Source organism: Mus caroli, unplaced genomic scaffold (genome assembly GCF_978045245.1).
Source record: "Mus caroli unplaced genomic scaffold, Mus_caroli_1 scaffold_16, whole genome shotgun sequence".
In the NCBI taxonomy this organism is placed as follows: Eukaryota; Metazoa; Chordata; class Mammalia; order Rodentia; family Muridae; genus Mus; species Mus caroli.
The window spans coordinates 3,729,036-3,749,538 of NW_028227271.1; the positions used below are offsets into that span (position 1 = coordinate 3,729,036).

The 20,503-nt window shown below is 46.4% G+C and overlaps 1 protein-coding gene across 1 annotated transcript in view; it reads right to left on the reverse strand.

Annotated features, from left to right (window-relative positions):
- Nucleotides 1-2,795: 2,795 nt before the first annotated feature.
- Nucleotides 2,796-20,503, reverse strand: part of LOC110310527 (thiol S-methyltransferase TMT1A) — a 40,831-nt gene continuing 23,123 nt past the window's right edge. Inside the window, exons 3-4 of the mRNA XM_085831445.1 lie at nucleotides 11,320-11,454; nucleotides 2,796-2,860 (exon numbers count right to left, since the gene is read on the reverse strand). Of these exons, the coding sequence (XP_085687571.1) occupies nucleotides 2,796-2,860; nucleotides 11,320-11,454 (200 nt within the window). The remainder of the gene's footprint in view (nucleotides 2,861-11,319; nucleotides 11,455-20,503) is intronic.

Genomic DNA, 20,503 nt, shown 5'->3' on the forward strand with positions numbered 1-20,503 from the left:
TCCATTGAAAGATTGACGTCTAAAGAGTGAGCCTTGGTTAAGCTTTATGCCATTAAGAACAAGTACGAACTTTGGCTAGCATTCATGAAGCCCTTGATTCAACCCAACACTGAAGAAGAAGAAAAAAAAAAAGGCTGGGGGGAGGAAATGAGGCCCGTGGTGCGCGCCAGCATCTCAACACTGGAGAGAGAGCTAAGAGAATCAGAAAGACCAGGCTCATCCTTGGCTTTGTGTCCAGTTAAAAATCCTGGGTGGGATCTGATGCCCTCTTCTGAACTCTTCAGGCACCAGACATGCATGTGGTACACAAACATACATGCAGACAAAACATACACATTAAAAAACAAAAAAAGTAGTCAAAAAATGTTAATGGTGCTGGCAAGACAGCTCAGGAGGTAATTAAAGTCACCTGCCACCAGGCCTAATGACCTGAATTCCATCCCAGAGACCCCTCGGGTGGAGAAAAGCAACTCACAAAATGTCTGATCTCTACGCATGCTGCGGCTCCTGTACACCTGTACACACATGCACAAGTCGTTAAAAATATAACTTGAACAAAACATTCAGCTTGGGCATGGCGATCTTTGTTACTCAAACGATTGGAGGCTGAGCCAGGAGGATCTCAAATTCAAGGCCAGTTTGGGCCACATGCCAAGATCTTGGTCTCAGGGCACAAGGGACTAGAGAGGTCACTCAGTGGGTAAGAGCACTGGCCACTCCCAGCACCCTCAGGGCAGCTCACAGCAGTGACTCCAGACCCAGGGAATCCAGTGCCCTCTGGTAGCTTCTTGCATGAGCACATGCATACACATACACACATGCACGCAAAATACCCAAAACAATGAACCAGTAACAATCACAATTTTCTACTATATGGTAACAAGTCTGGGCTTTTGTATATAGTGGCATTATAGAGCAGTATTAATCTGTTTCTTAAAATACCCAAGAACAGGGTACTTTATCAGACAAGAAGTGTATCCAGCTCACAGTCTAGTTCAAAGACATGGGGCTAGCTAGCACTTCTACTGAGGGACTCTTGTCCCATGGTGGATGGTACCAAGTGAGGCAGTAGCAAGAGGAAGAGAACAATACCAGGGGACCAAGAGCCAGGAGATCATTTGCTCATTCATTTGTTCATTCATTTACTCATTCATTCATTCATTCATTCATTCATAGTCTCCCCCCTCCACAACCTCCCCAACAGCTGACCTAAAACCCATGACTATCCTACCTTAGTTCCCTAGAGGGGCTGTCTTTCATAACAGCTTGCCCTCATGAAAACGTAGTTCCATAAGAATGGCCAGTCCCTCCCCTTGACCTGACCGTCTCTCCCTAGATCCCACCTCTTCAGAGGCTCCCCTGACTCAAGCTTGCACGCTGGGACCAGGCCTCACACACAAGAACATTTTGAGGACACGTTACAGCCTGCAAACATAAGCATAGTCAGTGTATAGAGAAAACTATTCGTGTTCACTGTTCCCTGGGATTAAACGCTGTGCCATTTAATTAAGAAAGGATGCTCCGGCCGTGTAGGCCAGAGTCAGCGGCAATGCAGTTAAATAATTAGTGAGTTCCTGCTACATGACTGTGTGCCCTCCTTACTGTGAAGGACAGGCGGAGAACATGCAGGCTGGCGGTGTGGGAGCCAATGAAGATACCATGTTTGGGACACGGCATTAGGCCACTGAAGTATTTTACAGATTCAAGTGTTAAGGAGTGTCTGTGTAGAGGGACCCTACTTAGCAGCCTCCTGCAGTGGATCTCCCGCCCACCTACCCAGCCCAGGGGAACACAAGAGCATCGCACATCTTTTCCTTGTTACAAGTGGACATCATGCAAGTTTGTAAGTTTGCATGGGTTGCGGCTATTGATAGATTCACAGTTGGCAGTGCTGTTTAAGTAATAGATACGTTCTTTTCCTCCACTCGGGAACATTGCAAAGTAGGCTGTGGGAGAGATGTCTTCCATGCAGAAGAGGTGAGGCAGAAGGATTGCAGTTTTGAACACAGACACTGCTGCATAGTAAGATCTTGCCCCACCACTCAGAAAGGGTTTCACAGTATACCCCAGACGAGCCTGGAACTTGTGACCGTCCTGCCTCTGGATCCTAGAGTTTTAGGCCAGCATCATGCCCTACTGTTTTGAAAAGCCATTTTCCTTCTCTTTTCTGAAGTATGAGTATTTACCCACATGTATGCATGTGCACTGTATACATACTCTGGGCAGGGGTTGTGAGCTGCCGTGGTACCCTGCAAGAGCCAGTCCCGCCCGCTTTCTACAGCCATTTGCTTGTTTGTGTGGATGCACACACTTGTGAGGATCAGAGGGTAACCTCGGCTTCATTCTCTTCTTCCACTATTTGGGTTCCACAGTGCACACTGAGGCCAGGCTCGGCAGCAAGCATCTTCATTCCTAAGCCATCTTGCCTCCTCGAGATCCCTTTTCTAACAAAACACACTTGGTCTGCACCGCTTGCTGAGTGAAGGAAGGGTAGCCACAGTTTTGCTAAGAGCCTGGTTAGAAGTCTGTCAGAGCCTGTTGGTGCAGGAATTGCTGCTGCCTGTGTGCACAAGTCTGGAACTCCAGGGGGCCTAAGTCAGAAAAAGACAGCAGCAGGGTAATTTTCAGCTAACCGCATGGATTTAGAAAGCAACCGCTTAGCATCATAAGATACAGATTCTATGAGGATTCTGCGTGAGTTACACTTTGTAGCATGATTCAGAACACAATGAGAATTCCTTTTTCTGATGCTCAGCACTGAAGGAGCCGGCCGTCCTTGCTTCCAGCTTCTGGCTTTATTTTTTGGGTACATTGAAGAACCGAGGTCTGATATAATCCTTATACATGGAGTAGAGAACACCTGGAGAAAAAAGTCACCCACAATCAGTAGTGTCCGTGAGAAGCAAACACTGACATTTTCCCACACACTTTTCCAAAACTAGCACACTATTGCAAAAGAAATGGACAAACGAAACTCTCAGTAAGCAAGGCTGCAGAATCAAATAACACTGAAGTATTTTGGGTCAGCATCGACACAGGCAAATGCACATGTGCACACACAAACCCAAACTCATAAAAACACAAATTCTGTAAAAAAAAAAAAAAAAAAAAAAAAAAAAACTTAAAAGACAATAATACTTTGAACTTAAGCTGTCATAACACCATCCCCAAATTAAAGTTTCTGTTCTGTTTGTTTTCTTGAGTCAAGTGTTTCTTTGTGTAGCCCTGAATGTCCTAGAACTCACCACATAGACCAGGCTGGCTTTGAACTATAGAGATCTGCCTGCCTCTGCCTTCCAAGTGCTGGGATTAAAAGTGTGTGCCACCATGACCGGCTGAACTCATGTTGGCTGAAGTCGGTGACACATGCCAGCAGTGGTAGCAGTTGGTGAGCAGAGGCAGGGGAATCGGAAGTTCATCTGTGGGCGGAGGCCAGTCTGAGCTTCATGAAATCCCGCCTCAACAACAGAACCAATCTTGGGAAAAGCTAGGCAAGTTTGGTCAAACACAGGTATCTTAGTTAGCCAGTCACGCATTCAGCACCTGCCTGTGCTCAGCACCCCGGGGAATATGCATGACTGAAGCCTGCTCTGGGGATTAGAAGCAGCAGGTGAATTATCTCTGAGATGAGGCAGATGACGCTAGCAATCCGAGGGCTGTGTTGAAGCTTCCAAGAATTCTTGGCCGTGAATTCCGAAAGGAAGAGTCAAGCGTCAGATGTAATTTCCCTCTGATCTCTCTCCCTTGTCAAGGCGTGGGTACCTAGTTGTCTAGATCGTTCACTTCTCCCAAGACTGCCCTCTGTGGTCTTTCTGGGATGCACAGAAGATAAAGGCTCCATGGATTCTTCTTGTAGCACTGCAGGGCAGTAAACTGAGGCAGAAGCTGCAAAAAGCTTTAGAGTGAAATACTAAAATAACTAGAATTGATGCTGCCTAGAATTCAAGCCAAAATGTTTTCTTTTTAGCGGGACTCACTGTATTGAAATGACATTCTCAGAGCTGGAGAGGTGGCTTAGTTGGTAGAGTGTCTGCCTAGCACGCACAAAGCCCTGGTTTGGTTCTCAGCACCACACAAACCAGGTGTGATGGCACACACTTGTGATCTCAGCATTCAGATGGCAGAGTCAGCAAAGTCCAAAGTTCAGAGCCATCCTTGGCTACATAGGGGGTCTGAGGCTAGCACTGGACAGTGAGACCCCGACTCAACACACAAGTGAATAAAATCTCAGGTTCCGAGAGAATTTTGGACTCATTTCTTTTAGTGAGTTAGAGATAGTTTGTCCTTGCCTCTTGCCAACCATCTAAATGTACATTCCCTGAATGTATGATCACAGACACTCATTGCCTCTCTAGTGATCCAGTTAGATCTCTAAGGAGGGCTCATAGTCTGCTGCCAATATCTGTACTGTTACAACCCCATACACTAACAGTGGCACACACACACACACCCTACAAGCTTTTTGTTTAAGTTTTGTTTGTATGTTTCTGTGTGAGTGTGAGCATGCTGTCCCATACCTGTGGGGAGGTAGACCAGCCTCAGCTGTTGGTTCTCCCCTTCCCCTTTGAGATGGGGTCTCTCTGATGTCAGATCCTGCATATACCAGGCTAGCCTACTGACAAGCTCCTGGAATATCTCTCCAGCTCCCATCTCACCACAGGCACACTGCACCCAGATTTATGTGAGTTCTGGGAATCTGATCTCAGGCATATTAGCATAGCAAGCACTTTACTATTAAGCCATCCCCCTGCCTCTTTGACCCATCCCCTGCCTCTGCAACCCACTCTCTGCCTCCCCAAGTCATCCCCCTGCCTCTCCAACTCATCCCTGTCTCCCCAAGTCACCCCCTGCCTCTCCAAGACACCCCCTGCCTCTCCAAGACACCCCCTGCCTCTCCAAGTCACCCCCTGCCTCTCCAAGTCACCCCCTGCTTCTCCAACCCATCCTTCTGCATCTTGACCCATCCCCTGCCTCTCCAAGTCATCCCCTTGACTCTCTAACCCATCCCCTGCCTCTTCAAACTTTTGAATTGTGTGTAAACAAATATGTTGACTACAACTGTGTCTTTTTGAGACAAGATTTGATAGGTAACCCAGACTCTGAGTAACCTCAAAGTGGTATCCTCCTGCCTCAGATAGTATTACAGGCACGTGCATTTATTTTTAAACTATAAATTTAATATACATAGCCTACATATTAGCAGAGCATTCTCTTTCATTTTAACCTGTTTACTTGTAAGACAGGTTCCGGCTCTCTTGCCCTGTGTGGTCTCTAACTCCTGGACTCCTGGGATCCTTCATCATTCTCTAACAGTTGGAACTGCAGGTGTGAGCTACCACATCTGGCTAGTGTTTTCATTTTCAAGAAACAGTATTCTCTAACAATATCCCTGAGGACCTCCTTATACATAGGATGTGGAGTCTGTAATTCAAAGGGTTTGTGGAGGTCTCACATAGCCCATGCCAGCCTTGAACTGGCTTGCAGCTGAGTGCTAGCATCACAGGTATATGTCATGATGCCTGGTTTTTATGCCGTGTTACAGTTGGAGCCCAGGACTTTCTATATTCTGGCTTTCTCCCTAGTCATGGAGACATTTGAATGGGGAATTCTGTCAGTATAATGTGAGGTTAACAGTTTGAGTCTATAGTGATGGCCCTGTGTCTCTGTAAGCCACAATGTATAGTCTATACAATAAGATAACAGGACCTATCTATCGCAGAAAATAGATCTGATGTGTTATTGTATCATGAGGATTGCTCTGGTCCTTGTGCCAGGAATGGCAAAGAGCTTATAGAAAGCTTGTAACTGCAGGACAAAGAACAGCATCTGTTACTGATGACCCTCATGGGTCACACTGGAGGCTCATGCCTATGAGAATCCAGCTGGCATCAGAGACTGAGAGCAGTTCCGTGGGGGACCACAACCTTAACCTCAGGGAATCTGAGACACCAGCTCCAGGTGCTGGGGTCAGCCTCAGATTGTATCCCGGCACAGCAGGTGGAGTCTGAGCTAGCTCTTAGTAAGATTAAACCATTATGACAACAGGTGAACAGGGAAGGAAAATGTGGTGTATTTACGCAGTGGGGTGTGGGGATTGGTTTGTTTTTACAGCCAATAGAATGAACTTCTGTTGTTGGCAGCTGGAGATGGTCATGGTAAACAGGTTATGGCGAGCTCAAAAAGACAAGAGTTTTCTCTCATTTCCGGTTCTTGGGATTTTTGTATAAAACCACACACACACACACACACACACCCATGGACACAAAGTTGAAGTAAAACTGTCTAGAGGGAGAAAGGGGACTAAGCAGGGAGAGAAGGGGACTAGGGAGGGCATAGGAAGCACCCACATGTCTCACGTGCAGTACACACGTGTGTGGACTCATGAAAACAGGCTGAGGTAATGAGCTAGCTGCAGTCAGCTGACTGGCATTGGGGCACTCCTTAGTGCTGGCTGTTTTGTGTGATGAGAACTCTCTCCCTCAGCCTTGACCTAGGATCTCCATCCTCTGTATGAGTGAGAGACAAGAACTTGGGACTCATTTGTTTATTGTGTGTTCCTGTGTGTGCCACAGGGCAAACAGTGGGGGTCTGAGAACAGTGGGTCTCAGGACTCGAACTGAAGCCACTGAGCAATCTTGCCTGCTTGGGAATCATACTGGACTCCTGTTTTCTTTCCCTAGTCATTGGGTGGCCAAAGGCTATAGCTTCAGTTCTGTAGAAGTCCAGCTGCATGCTCCAAGATGTTCTGTCTTCTACCAAAACAGCTGTATGGGGGCACTGGGACACATTGCTGGTGTCTCCAAAGCCCAGGGACTTCTTTTCCACGGTGCCTCTAGAACTGTAATGCGTGTTTTACCATTTTGGTAGAAGCAGATAGTTAGAATGGTATCCACTTGGCCCTCTATCACCTTGGTCCTTCCTTCAGGCCTGGGGACCAGTGTGGAGGTTCTGACAGGTGCTGGCGAGAGGACATCCAGTTCATAAGCCAGACGATCTGGGTGTGATCCTCAGAAACTGTGAACGGTGGACAGAGAGAACCACTCCACTGGGTGGTCCCCTGACTTCCACACATGTGCCGAGTGTGCATACACCCATGCATACATCGCACACAATAATAATAATACATTTTAAAAGAATACCGAAAGCTACCGAGGATACACATTCCAGTGACGTGCTCCAGTATTGGAGAATATCATCCTTGGGGCAGGCTATGTGTGCAGCAGACCCTCTGCAAAACACACTGACCTTTGCCAGCTCAGAATTTGAGCCACACTTTACTGTAATTGTGCCAGAGCAGGGATCTGCTGGCTTATCGCCGGTATTTCAAAACTCCCCACAAATGTGTTTATCTTCTCTCTGGTTTCCTGGTAAACTGATGCAGGTCTGTTTCAGAGAAAGCTAGAGAGATGATTACAATATGTTTGTTTATATGTAGATGTATATGTACATACATGTGTTTATATGCATATATATACACATACATGCATACATATGGAGTGTGTGTGTGTGTGTGTGAGATGTACATGTTGGGAGGAGGTCTTGGGATGTGAGATAATGCAAGTAAAGAAAGAAGTGGGCCACCAGGCTTTCTGCTGTGTGCTTCAAGTTCAAGTCTAGCCTTTTTTTCCTTCTGGGTTGCCAGTTCTAGGGCCACCAGAACTGGGTGACCAGAGCCTGAGATCCGTGGCTTAGCCTATGCTGTCACCTCTTGGACAGTTGCCAGACACAGCAACAAGCGTCCCACCATTGTCTCCAGGGAGGCTGGCAGCTCACCGCATCCTTCTCAGACTAAAGGGAGCGCTATCAGGACTCCTGAAGTGGCCAGGCCTACCTGGATGTGGGCATTTCCTCCTCCCTGATAAAGGGAGTGGCTATACTGGGGGAGGCTGATTGAAGTCTCTCTGTCTCCCTCATCCTCTGGCTGCCTGCCTCCCTCCATGGCAGGCTCCCAGTCTGAAGGCTGCTGCCAGTTGAGGCTAGATTACTCCAGATGTCGGATGCCTTGTTTGCTGCAGGCTGTTTGGCAGCATCCCCATATCGATAGTTGAGTTGCCTCCCACTCCCAACAGGGCAAACAAAAATGTCCCCCTGTAATACCAGGTTAGCTTTTCCTGAGGGAACAAAGTGCCTGTCATTTCCTGAAAGCCCACAGGGGCAGCCAGACTGCGAACCTTTGGAGAACCGAACAGCAAAGGCCCCAAAGCTTTGGGTTGTCACTTCTGGGGCTGGAGAGCAGCTGGAAGGAGCCAGGAACATGGGGCATGCGAGGTGGATGGGAGAGTGGCTGAACCAACGTGTGCTCAGGAGAAGATGCTCACAAGACAAGATGTCCGCTCAACTGTGAGAATTAATTTTGTCAGAGACACTAAGACCCTGAAGCCGGGCCCAGGCAGTGGTAAGGACAGGGGCTTTGCTTTGGTGTCTTTTGATGACCATGAAGGTGGACGAGAAACCTTTGGAAGTCAGGCCTGTGGCTGGCCACAGCTGGGAAGTGCTGCCTCTATTGTAGTCGAGGCAACTCTGGAAAAGGAAGTGGTTGTCCTTGGAGCTGGGTTTGAGGTGATAACATCTTTGGCCATGTGGTTTTGGAGGAATGGTTTAGTAACAACGGAGGCTGGGAAGTAGGCAACTATGGTAACTTCGGGAACTTCAACAATTGTAACATAAGATTTGGGACCCGCAAAGACAGGAATCTAAAGTGGGAACTGACCCTGTGGTGTGGAGGCCAAGAATTTATACTGCTCTAGACCCCAGTGACCAGGTGCCCTCTCCCAGGAGAAACACCTCAGCTGTGGCAGGGGGCCCTCATTGCTGCGGGGAACAAAGTTTATCAGGAGAGGAGAGCCAGAAAGGAGCCCCTGTCTGAGTGAACTGTGAAGCACAGACTGTGTGTGAATGGGGCCTTGCTGCTGAAAGGCAAGCCATTCACTCATGGGAAAAAGTCCTCAGGAACAGGGCTGTGACTGACCCCGGTGTCTGGATAATGACGCCAAGCCAATGTGGCTTTGGTTTCGTTTGGTTTTCTTTGTTGGTTTTGGTTTTTTTTTTTTTTTTTTTTTTTTTGAGAAAGGGTTTGCCTTTGAAGCCCTGGCTGTCCTGGAACTCACTCTGTAGACCAGGCTGGCCTCAAACTCAGAAATCCACCTGCCTCTGCCTCCCAGGTGCTAGGATTAAAGGCGTGCAGCCCTGCCTGGCTGAGTAAACGTTTTTAATGTGCCTGTCTCAGCTGTACTGTGTAAAGTTACTGCACCCAAAAGCCATCTTGGTATGCTTCTCCAGCAGTGAGATTAGGGTCCCCTTTGAGTTCTACCAGGCTGAGTTGGAAACGTAGTTACAGTTAGTTGGATGAGATAGCCTTGCCTGCAGAAGTGTTGGTGTCGTTGAACTGACAGTTCCTATTGTCAAGTTAGAAAGTTCACACTGATCTGGTCACCTAAGCATAAACTATTGAGCAAGACAAGGAGTGCACCCATAATCCCAGTACCAGGAAGCCTGAAGCGGGAAGATTTGAAAGGGTTTGGTACCACCTGTGCAAAATATAAGCTTCATAAAGGTCCCTAGGGAAACAGCCAACCAGAACCACTGTAGGAATCTAGTCTGTCTGGTGTATTCTAGCTCCTGTTTGATTGTTCTGAATTGTCCCTGCGTGTCCTGTCTTATCAGGCACTTGCCTGCAGTCTCAGAACTAAAGGAGGACTGTTACATTGAGTCTGGCCCGGACTTCAGTAGTGATTTCTGAGGGCAGCCTACACTGCCCAGAGATTTTCTGTCTCAAGCAAACAAACCTCACAAGTACAGGCCAGGCATAGGGACATAACTGTAATCCCAGCGTCTGAGAGGCAGCAGTAGGAAGATCACCTTAAACTCCAGCCCAGCCAGGGCTAATGCAGGGAGCCGACCAAAACCTAAATGGTCTCTGTTGGAAAGTTTTACGTCAACTTGGCACAAGTCATCTAGAAGAGGAAACCTCAATTGAGAAAATACCCCCAGGAGATCAGATAGGCAAACCTGTGGGGCATTCTCATAATCAGTGATTGATGGGGAAGGGCCCAGCCCACTGTGGGTGGGTGCCATCCCTACGCAAGCCATGAGGAACAAGCCATTACATACCCCTCTGTGGCTTCTGCATCAGCTCCTGCCTCCAGGTTCCTGCCCTGTTTAAGCTCCTGCACTGACTTTTTTCAATGATGGGCTAGAGTGTGGAAGTGTTAGCCAAGCAAACACTTTCTTCCCCAACTTACCTTTCAGTCATGGTGTTCATCACAGCAGTAGAAACCTAACTAAGCCACTAATCTTTTCTTTCTAACTAATCTTTCTAATCAAGACTAATCTTCCCTTGCTAAGCATGTCGGCCACTGGGCAAAGCTTCATTGCTGGGTCGAAAGTAAAAAGGCTGTTTAGATCTCTGGCCTCTAAGAGGCTTCCTCATCTGCTCATGAGACAGGCTGAGGGGCACAGCCACTGCTGTTAGTGGAGCTGTGTAGAGCCAAGCCATGCCAGCACCTTCCTCTAGAGCCAGGGTTCTCAACCTGTGGGTTTCGAACCCTTTGAATGGCCCTTTCACAGGGGTCATGTATCAGGTTTCCTGCATATAAAATATTTGCAGCTCAAAGCAATAGCAAGGTTGCAGTTATTAATTTTATATTTGGGGTCACCACAACACAAGGGATTGTATTAAAGGGTCAAAGTGTTGGGAAGGTTGGGAACTGCTGCCCGAGAAGGTGACCACCATCCCTTTCATGTCTGGCAATTTTGTTGGATTTTATCAGGCGAAAATCGTAAGAAATTGAGAGGCCTCAACTATGTCAGCTTGCTTTCATAAAGATCCCTTTTTATTTTCTGTACACGAGTTCCTGAATGTGTGAACTTGCACTGCAGATATGCCTGACACCCAAAGAAACCAGAAGAGGGCGCCAGAACACTCAGAATTAGATGGTTGTGAGCTTTCAAATTGGTGCTGAATCCTTTGCAAGAGAAGTCAGTGTCCTTAACTGCCTCATCTCTCCAGCACCCAAGGGAATCTCTTTATCTCATATCATTTCAATCCGATATTTATCTTCTGCCAAGAATTTACAGAATAAGCCGGGCGTGGTGGCGCACGCCTTTAATCCCAGCACTCGGGAGGCAGAGGCAGGCGGATTTCTGAGTTCGAGGCCAACCTGGTCTACAAAGTGAGTTCCAGGATAGCCAAGGCTACACAGAGAAACCCTGTCTCGAAAAAAACCAAAAAAAAAAAAAAAAAAAGAATTTACAGAATAAGTAAAACAAAACACACACACGTGGAGGACAGCCAGACCTAAGAAGAGGCAGGCAGCTTACCTAGAGTCACGGCTCCCACCACACATCCTTGGGCCGCAACCCGCACGTGGATGAGATGAAGGGACATCTTCTGCTCTCTTCTGGAATTTAGCTTGTAAAGACCGTAGGACAGCACAGCCACAAAGCCTGCCATGCCTGTGGATTTAAAGATGAATTAGGGCGCTCAAGAGATGACCCAGTAGTTAAGAGCACTAGCTGCTCTTCCAGAGGACCACGGTTCTATTTTCAGCACCCACATGGCAGCCCATACCTATCTGTACCTCCAGTTCCAGGGCATCTGATGCCCTCACACAGACAGACAGGCAGGTAAATCACCAGTGAACATAAAGATAACTTATGTATTTAAAAAAGAAACCCATTTGTTAAAAATCCTTAACAAAGCTTAAGGACTATTTTAAAACAGACATGAATTAGATTAACAAGAGGCAAGCATTCCCCTTAGCCAAGTGAAAGTCCATGCGTGTAAAGGATAATTACCCAGAATACAGACAAGATGTAGAATCAGTAACCTTCATCCATCACACTAGGGTCAGAAGTGAGGGTTGTGGGTGTTTTAGATTTTGAAACATCTGCATTACAGTATGTCAAAAGCCATCTAGGAAAGGCTATTTTAGCCAAGTAAGTTTTCTGGAGATGGTCCACCCTTTTGCATGGCTGAGATGGGTGAGCTCTGAGATGCAGGGTCCTCAGAGACTTCAGCCCAGGTTTGCTTCTCGGTGCTGAGATGCCTTTCCTGTTACTGTTACATGGCCTAATGATTCTGGGCATCAGCCCACACTATTGAGTGATCTCCTGCAGGATCAATAGGAAGATGTACTTTCATGTAGTAATGCTGTGTAGGCGAACTGATGACTTCATAATTCCTGAATTGGTACAAGTAATTTTAAGCCCTCTATAGAATATAAGCTGCAGATAGAGCTCTGTGAACCTTCATGTGTCCTGAGCTGATTGCATTTGAAAAAGAAAGCAGGCTTGGAACACATTTACAATCAAGGAAAACATTCCTTCTAGGCTATGAACGAGGCCTCTATCTGGTAACTAAATGTCAGAAACTGGGGATGGACAACTTACTGTAGGTGCAAGGACAGAAAATAAATGATGAGCCAGTCTATCTATACAAGACTTCAAAGTAATGAGACACAAGGCAGATGGTTTGTCTCTTGACAAAACCGTGCTAAAACTTAGGACAGGAAAATTATTGCTTTAAACTTATAATGAACTTATGGAGCTGATATACGTGTGTTATTTCTGTGTGCCTGACTCTCTTCCTTTCAATCTGACTCACAAGGAGTTAACGAACTCTGAGCCTCTCACCTGATTAGTGAAAGGCCCTGAAAGTCAAAGAGAAAATGACCCAAGCAACTAAGTTCTTTTCTTAATCCCCTGCTGCTGTCAGCAGGAATGAATCTCCAGAAAGGAGCAGCTTTTAGCCACAGAATAGCAAGAGAGAGGTAAATTTCCAGAAGCCATCAGCTTCCAGACCCCAGAACAGTGAGAGTCACAAGGCCAGAGATCATCTCTCCATCGACGCTGTGTCCCACTGTTTTCTAGTCCATACACTGTTCTAGCCTCACTTCCAGAGTTAAAGTCACACCTCAACCTAGACATTGTCTTTCTTCCTGAGTCACAACGTCCTGGTTCCTGGTCCTGTGCTTGAAGGTAAGCATACGTTTGATTCCTTGACAAAATCTGTTGCTTTTCCTATGGAGGCAGCTCAGCAGAGCCATGCATTACATCATCAAATCACTGCTGGACTCTGGGAAGCTGCCCTTACAACCCTGTGGAATGGTGTAACATGCCCCGCCCCCACTCATGCTCCCATTGGGAGTTAACCCCTTCCTGCCTTGGGCCTGCATCCTTGAGATTTATGCAAATAGGCATCTCACCTGTCTTGTTGTTTGGAAAATTAGCCACTGTTCACATATATGTGGATACTTATTCTCATCTTATTTATGCTTCTGCCTGATCTGGGGAGGCTTTCAAATATGTGATACAGGCTGGAGAGATGGCTCAGCAGTTAAGGTCCTGAGTTCAATTCCCAGTACCCACATGGTGGCTCATCATCTGTAATGGGATCTGATGCCCCCTTCTGGTGTGTCTGAAGACAATTACAGTGTGTGTGTGTATGTGTATATATATATATATATATATAATACATATTTAAAAATAAAACAAAAAATTTTTGAAAATAAAATTTACTTCAAACATTTAATAAGATAAAATGGTCTCCTATGTGGGCAGTGGTGGCACAGTCCTTTAATCCCAGCACTGGGGAGACAAAGGCAGGCTGATTTCTAAGTTCAAGGCCAGTCTGGTCAACACAGTGAGTTCCGGGACAGCCCGGGCTACACAGAGAAACCCTGTCTGGATGATAGAGAAGACTGGACGATTCGTTCCAGGGGAAGCTTTCTTTGTATATTGTCACAGGACCCTGTGGAAGCCAGACAAGTTGATTGTCCCAGGCTTCCCCCACTGACTCTGAGGCAGAGACTTCCACCCCTCCAACGTCCTCCTGCCCACCCCAGTCTTCAGCATCCCCGGGCCCCGCCTCTGTCAGACACCCCATCAAAAGAAGACACTGAGGACATGGTTCCTGGTGCACCTTCAGCATCCCCGGGCCCCACCTCTGTCAGACACCCCATCAAAAGAAGACACTGAGGACATGGTTCCTGGTGCACCTGGCAGACTCTTAATTCTGTGTCACTTCACCTTTTGCCAATCTATACCCAGGGGACACAGGGGATACAAGAACTGCTAATATGGGTCTTATATAACATTTCCTATAGGATCATCATTGGATTAATTGTATAAATTCCACCATGCATCCTGACATTTTTTTCTCACTATATGTTAGCCACCTTACGTCATGCTACGTGTCCATTTCTCACAGACTCTGTGTGAAGTCCCTATTATGTGTGTAGTAAAGCAAGCCACTAATTTCCCTTTATGGCCTAAATGATTGATAGCTGACCTCACCCTAGGCATTCAGCCTTAATTGCTATACAAGGATCTGTTGCGGCTTCTGCTGCCTCCCTAGTTCTACAGGCACACAAAGCTAACCATGTAAACTCCTTGATCCAAAGTGTTTTCTTAGCATTGATCACTTGGGATAGGACTGATCCGAAAGACAGAAAGGAAGCAGTCAAAGACTTGAGCAAGTGGGCAGATGCAGCCACGTTGTGGCCACTCAGATTGTAAGCATTATTTATGTGGACTCCAGGGATTGAACTCAGGACGCCAGACTTGCATGGTCAGCACTGCTGGGCCATATGAACAGAGAGAGCAGCTTTTAATTGGGATCCTTAAGCTAGGTGAGATAGCCCATACCTCTGCTCCCAGTGTGGGAGGAAGGCCCAGGGGTTCAAGGCTAGTGTAGGCTGCTTGGGCACCCTGGGCTATGTGAAATCTTGTCTCAAAAACCTAAGCCAGACTAACTTAAACTAAACTAAAAATAACGATATTTTCAGGTTCAGCATTTTAGTTTGGGCTTTGACTAGGAAAACCTGAGCCTGTTGGGATGGTTGTCATTTGTGGTTTTCCTGAGCCTTGGACTGTGTATGCTTCAAGGCTCTCATCTTGGTCAGGCCTCATGCTATTGAGTGGTCCAGCACAGCATCCTAGCACACATAGCTTTGGCTTTATTTCTCTCATCACCGGTTAAGGACTAAATCAGAGAAGGATAAAAAACATTGTTCTTGTTAAAAAAACAAAACAAAACAAAACAAAAAACAAAAAAAGGGGCTGGAGAGATGGCTCAGCGGTTAAGAGCACCTACTGTTCTTCTAGAGGTCCTGAGTTCAACTCCCAGCAACCACATGGTGGCTCCCAAACATCTCTAATGGGATCTGACGCCCTCTTCTGGTGTGTCTGAAGACAGAGACAGTGCACTCACACACATGAAATAAATGAATCTTAAAAAAAAAAAAGGTTGTTTTCGTAAGAAAGGAACAGAGATGAGTATCATGGCAGAAGCCTGTAATCCCAGCTTTGAGAAGCAGAGGCAGGGGGATTGCAAGTTTCAGACCACCCAAGACTATTGTATTAGTCAGGGTTCTCTAGAGTCACAGAACTTATGGATAGTCTCTATATAGTAAAAGAATTTATTGATGACTTACAGTCGGCAGCCCAATTCCCAACAATGGTTCAGTCGCAGCTGTGAATGGAAGTTCAAGGATCTAGCAGTTACTCAGTCTCACACGGCCAGCAGGCGAAGGAGCAAGAGCTAGACTCCCTTCTTCCAATGTCCTTATATTGTCTCCAGCAGAAGGTGTAGCCCAGATTAAAGGTGTGTTCCACCACACCTTTAATCCCAGATGAAAGGTGTAGCCCAGATTAAATCTCCTTAAACTCGGAGATTTAATCTTCTGGAATCCATAGCCACTATGGCTCAAGATCTCCATACCAAGATCCAGATAAGGATCTCCAAGCCTCCAGATAAGGGTCACTGGTGAGCCTTCCAATTCTGGATTGTAGTTCATTCCAAATATAGTCAAGTTGACAACCAAGAATAGCCACTACAATCCACCCCTTGTCAACTTGACACAAATAATATCTCATGTTCACATGAAACAATAACAAGTTTGTGAATACGCCTAACATGATATAACTATCCCTCGTACAATTGCAAACGCATTTGTAAATTTACAATGGGGCATTCATATTACTTTATAATCCTCGTTTCTGCAACTGGTTACGTGGCCTTAATTGGTATTTATAACTACCTTCCTCTACTACCCATTCTGTATTTCCTTCACCTTCGGCCAGCACCTCAGCAGGTCTTGGCTCTTTTCCTGGAGGATTGACCCATACCTTCATTCCTGATGGGTCTGCGTCCTTTGTCATCCTGCTTGGATTAGGCTGTTGTAGTTTCCCATTGACTTTAATCACAGGACATGGTAGTACTAGGAGACGCCCTAAGGGATCTCCTACACTCCAGACATAATCTTGCTTACCTCCATTGTGAAGAGGTAATCCAATTTCCCCATGGTAATCTGGATCTATCACTCCTCCTAACACGGTTATTCCTTTTTTAGCCTGTTGGTTTAAGGGCATTAGAAGCCCAAAATGACCAGGGGGAAGTCTGAGCTTCCAGTTCAATGGAATGTTTGTTGTAGCTCCTGGTAGGAGCACTCCCCTCTCTGGAGCCAAAACTTCTAGGCCAGCAGAACCTAGAGTTATGGGGACAGGAAGCAAAAATTTTCCTAGAGGGTCACTAGGAGTGATAGTAAGTGGAACTATTCCCTTTTCCACCCCTTGATTCCTGGACCCATGAATCCTGGCTATGGGTGAAACTGTACCATATATGGAGCGCTGATTCAAAGCATATACTGCCTTCTGAAGAACTCTACCCCAGCCTTCCAAGCTGTTACCACCTAATTGGCGCTGTAACTGTGTCTTCAAAAGGCCATTCCATCTTTCTATCAGGCCAGCTGCTTCAGGATGATGGGGAACGTGGTAAGACCAGTGAATTCCATGATCGTGGGCCCACTGTCGTACTTCTCTGGCTGTGAAATGAGTTCCTTGGTCAGAAGCAATACTGTGTGGAATACCATGACGATAGATAAGGCATTCTGTCAGCCCATGAATGGTGGTTTTAGCAGAGGCCTTACGTGCAGGAAAGGCAAATCCATAACCAGAATAAGTATCTACTCCAGTAAGAACAAAACGCTGTCCTTTCCACGAAGGAAGTGGTCCAATGTAGTCAACCTGCCACCAGGTTGCTGGCTGGTCACCTCGAGGAATGGTGCCATATCTGGGGCTCAGTGTTGGTTTCTGCTGTTGGCAGATCTGGCAATCAGCAGCAGCTGTAGCCAGGTCAGCCTTGGTGAGTGGAAGCCCGTGTTGCTGAGCCCAAGCATAACCTCCATCTCGACCACCATGGCCACTTTGTTCATGTGCCCATTGAGCAATGACAGGGATGGCTGGGGAGAGAGGCTGACTGTCCACAGAACGGGTCATCTTATCCACTTGATTATTGAACTCCTCCTCGGCTGAAGTCACCTTTTGGTGAGCATTTACATGGGACACAAATATCTTCACATCCTTTGCCCATTTGGAGAGATCTATCCACATACTTCTTCCCCAGATGTCTTTTTCACCAATTTTCCAATTGTGATCTTTCCAAGTCCCTGACCATCCAGCCAATCCATTGGCTACAGCCCATGAGTCAGTGAATAATCGTACATCTGGCCATTTCTTCTTGCAAACAAACTGTAATACCATGTGTACTGCCCGAAGTTCTGCCCACTGTGAAGATTTCCCTTCACCTGTGTCTTTCAGAGTTGTCCCAGAAAGGGGTTGTAATGCTGCAGCTGTCCACTTCTGGGTGGTGCCTGCATAACGTGCAGAGCCATCAGTAAACCAGGCCCTAGTCTTTTCCTCTTCGGTCAGTCGATCATAGGGAACACCCCATGAGGCTATAGGCGCATGCTTGGCAGCAGATGGCATTGTAACAGGAGTAGAAACCATAGGCATTTGAGCAACTTCTTCATGTAACTTGCTTGTGCCTTCAGGACCTGCTCTGGCCCGATCACGTATATACCACTTCCATTTGATAATAGACTGCTGCTGTGCGCGTCCCACTTTATGACTTGCAGGGTCTGATAGTACCCAGCTCATGATGGGTAATTCAGGTCGCATAGTAACTTGGTGTCCTATTGTCAAACGTTCAGTTTCCACTAAGGCCCAATAGCAGGCCAAGAGCTGTTTTTCAAAGGGAGAATAGTTGTCTGCAGATGATGGTAGAGCTTTGCTCCAAAATCCCAAAGGTCTTTTCTGTGATTCACCTACAGGGGCCTGCCAGAGGCTCCAAACAGCATCTCTATCAGCCACAGACACCTCAAGTACCATCGGGTCTGCTGGGTCATATGGTCCAAGTGGTAGAGCAGCCTGCACAGCAGCCTGGACCTGTTGAAGGGCCTTCTCCTGTTCCAGGCCCCACACAAAGCTAGCAGCTTTCCGAGTCACTTGGTAAATAGGCCTAAGTAACACACCCAAGTGAGGGATGTGTTGTCTCCAGAATCCAAATAGACCCACTAAACGTTGTGCTTCTTTCTTGGTTGTAGGAGGGGCCAGGTGCAATAACTTATCTTTCACCTTAGAGGGAATATCTCTGCATGCCCCACACCACTGGACTCCTAAGAATTTCACTGAGGTAGATGGTCCTTGAATTTTGGTTGGATTTATTTCCCATCCTCTGATACGCATATGTGTTACCAATGAGTTCAAAGTGGTTGCTACTTCCCGCTCACTTGGTCCAATCAGCATAATGTCATCAATATAGTGCACCAATGTGATATTTTGTGGAATATCCAAACGATCAAGATCCCTTCTAACTAAATTATGACACAGGGCAGGAGAGTTAATATATCCTTGAGGCAAAACTGTGAAGGTATACTGTTGGCCTTGCCAACTGAAAGCAAATTGCTTCTGGTGGTTCTTATGGACAGGTACTGAGAAGAAGGCATTTGCCAGATCAATAGCCGCATACCAGGTGCCAGGAGATGTGTTAATTTGCTCAAGTAACGAAACTACATCTGGTACAGCAGCTGCAATTGGAGTTACTACCTGATTTAGTTTTCGATAATCAACTGTCATTCTCCATGATCCATCTGTTTTCTGCACTGGCCAGATAGGAGAGTTAAATGGAGATGTGGTGGGAACCACCACCCCTGCATCTTTCAAGTCCTTGATAGTGGCAGTAATTTCTGCAATGCCTCCAGGAATACGATACTGTTTTTGATTTACTATTTTCTTTGGCAGAGGCAACTCTAAAGGCTTCCATTTTGCCTTTCCAACCATAATAGCCCTCACTCTACAGTTCAGGGAACCAATATGAGAATTCTGCCAGTTTCTGAGTATATCTATCCCAATTATACATTCTGGAACTGGGGAAATCACCACAGGATGTGTCCGGGGACCTACTGGACCTACTGTAAGTCGGACATCAGTCAAAACTCCATTAATCACCTGCCCTCCATAGGCCCCTACTTTAACTGGAGGGCCACAATGTTTCTTGGGATCTCCTGGGATCAGTGTCAACTCAGAACCAGTATCCAGCAGACCCCGAAAAGTCTGATTATTTCCTTTTCCCCAGTGTACAGTTACCCTTGTAAAAGGCCGTAGGTCCCTCTGGGGAAGAACTGGAGAAAGGGTAACAGCAAAACCTTTGGGTGTCTTGTCAGGATCCTTCCTCAGGGGAACCTGGCCACCCCTTCATTCAAGGGGTTCCGGATCTGCAAACTGGCTCAAGTCTGGAAATTGATTCACTGGCCGAGATTGCTGTTTACCACGAACTACTGTAGCCTTTCTTTCATTTGTTTGAGAATTTTTTTGCTTATACAGATCAAACAAATATGCAGTAGGCTTCTTATGTATTTCATTCCTGGAAACACCATGATTGACTAGCCAGTACCAAAGGTCCAAGCGAGTCATGCCATTATAAATTTCACCTCTCCTGTGCTGACCGTTACTGGGTCTGTCATTATAAACATTCTTTTGCCTACGCTGTCCATTATAATAACTAGGATCACCTTGTCTCTGGCGATTCAATGCTGCCACCTGGCCCTTGTTACTTCGGAATCCAACTAAACCCAGTGAATTTAATTCATCTAATTGAGCAGAAGCATCTCCAATGCTAAGATCTGGCACAAGGAAAAGGGAAAGAACAAAACCCTTCAAATGTGCTGGTGCCCCTCTCACCAATTTGCGTCTTATAGAGCTGGTGAAGGGCATATCTTCTGGACCTTCCCATTGTGGACAATTAGGCTTTACACAATATATCCACTCTAGCATTGCAATTTCCCTAAGTCTTAAAATCCCTTCATCAACACTAAGCCATGGAATATCAGGCATCTCCAAGTCATTTCCAGTAGGCCATCTTTTGATAAACACCTCAGCCAACCATTCAAACAAACTTTTGACACCTTTTTTAACCATGCGAGCTTCCATATTAAACCTAGAATCTCTACTCAGAGGGCCCATGTCAATAAACTCAGCCTGCTCTAGTTTTATGTTCCTTCCACCCTTATCCCACACCCTTAAAATCCATTCCCACACATATTCACCAGGTTGCTGTTTGAATGAATTAGCAAACTCATTAAGCTCCTTAGTAGTGTAGCGAATTTCCTCATGGACTACACTTTCTACCTCCCCTCTAGGAGCCTGTTTTGCTTTGAGTCTGGTT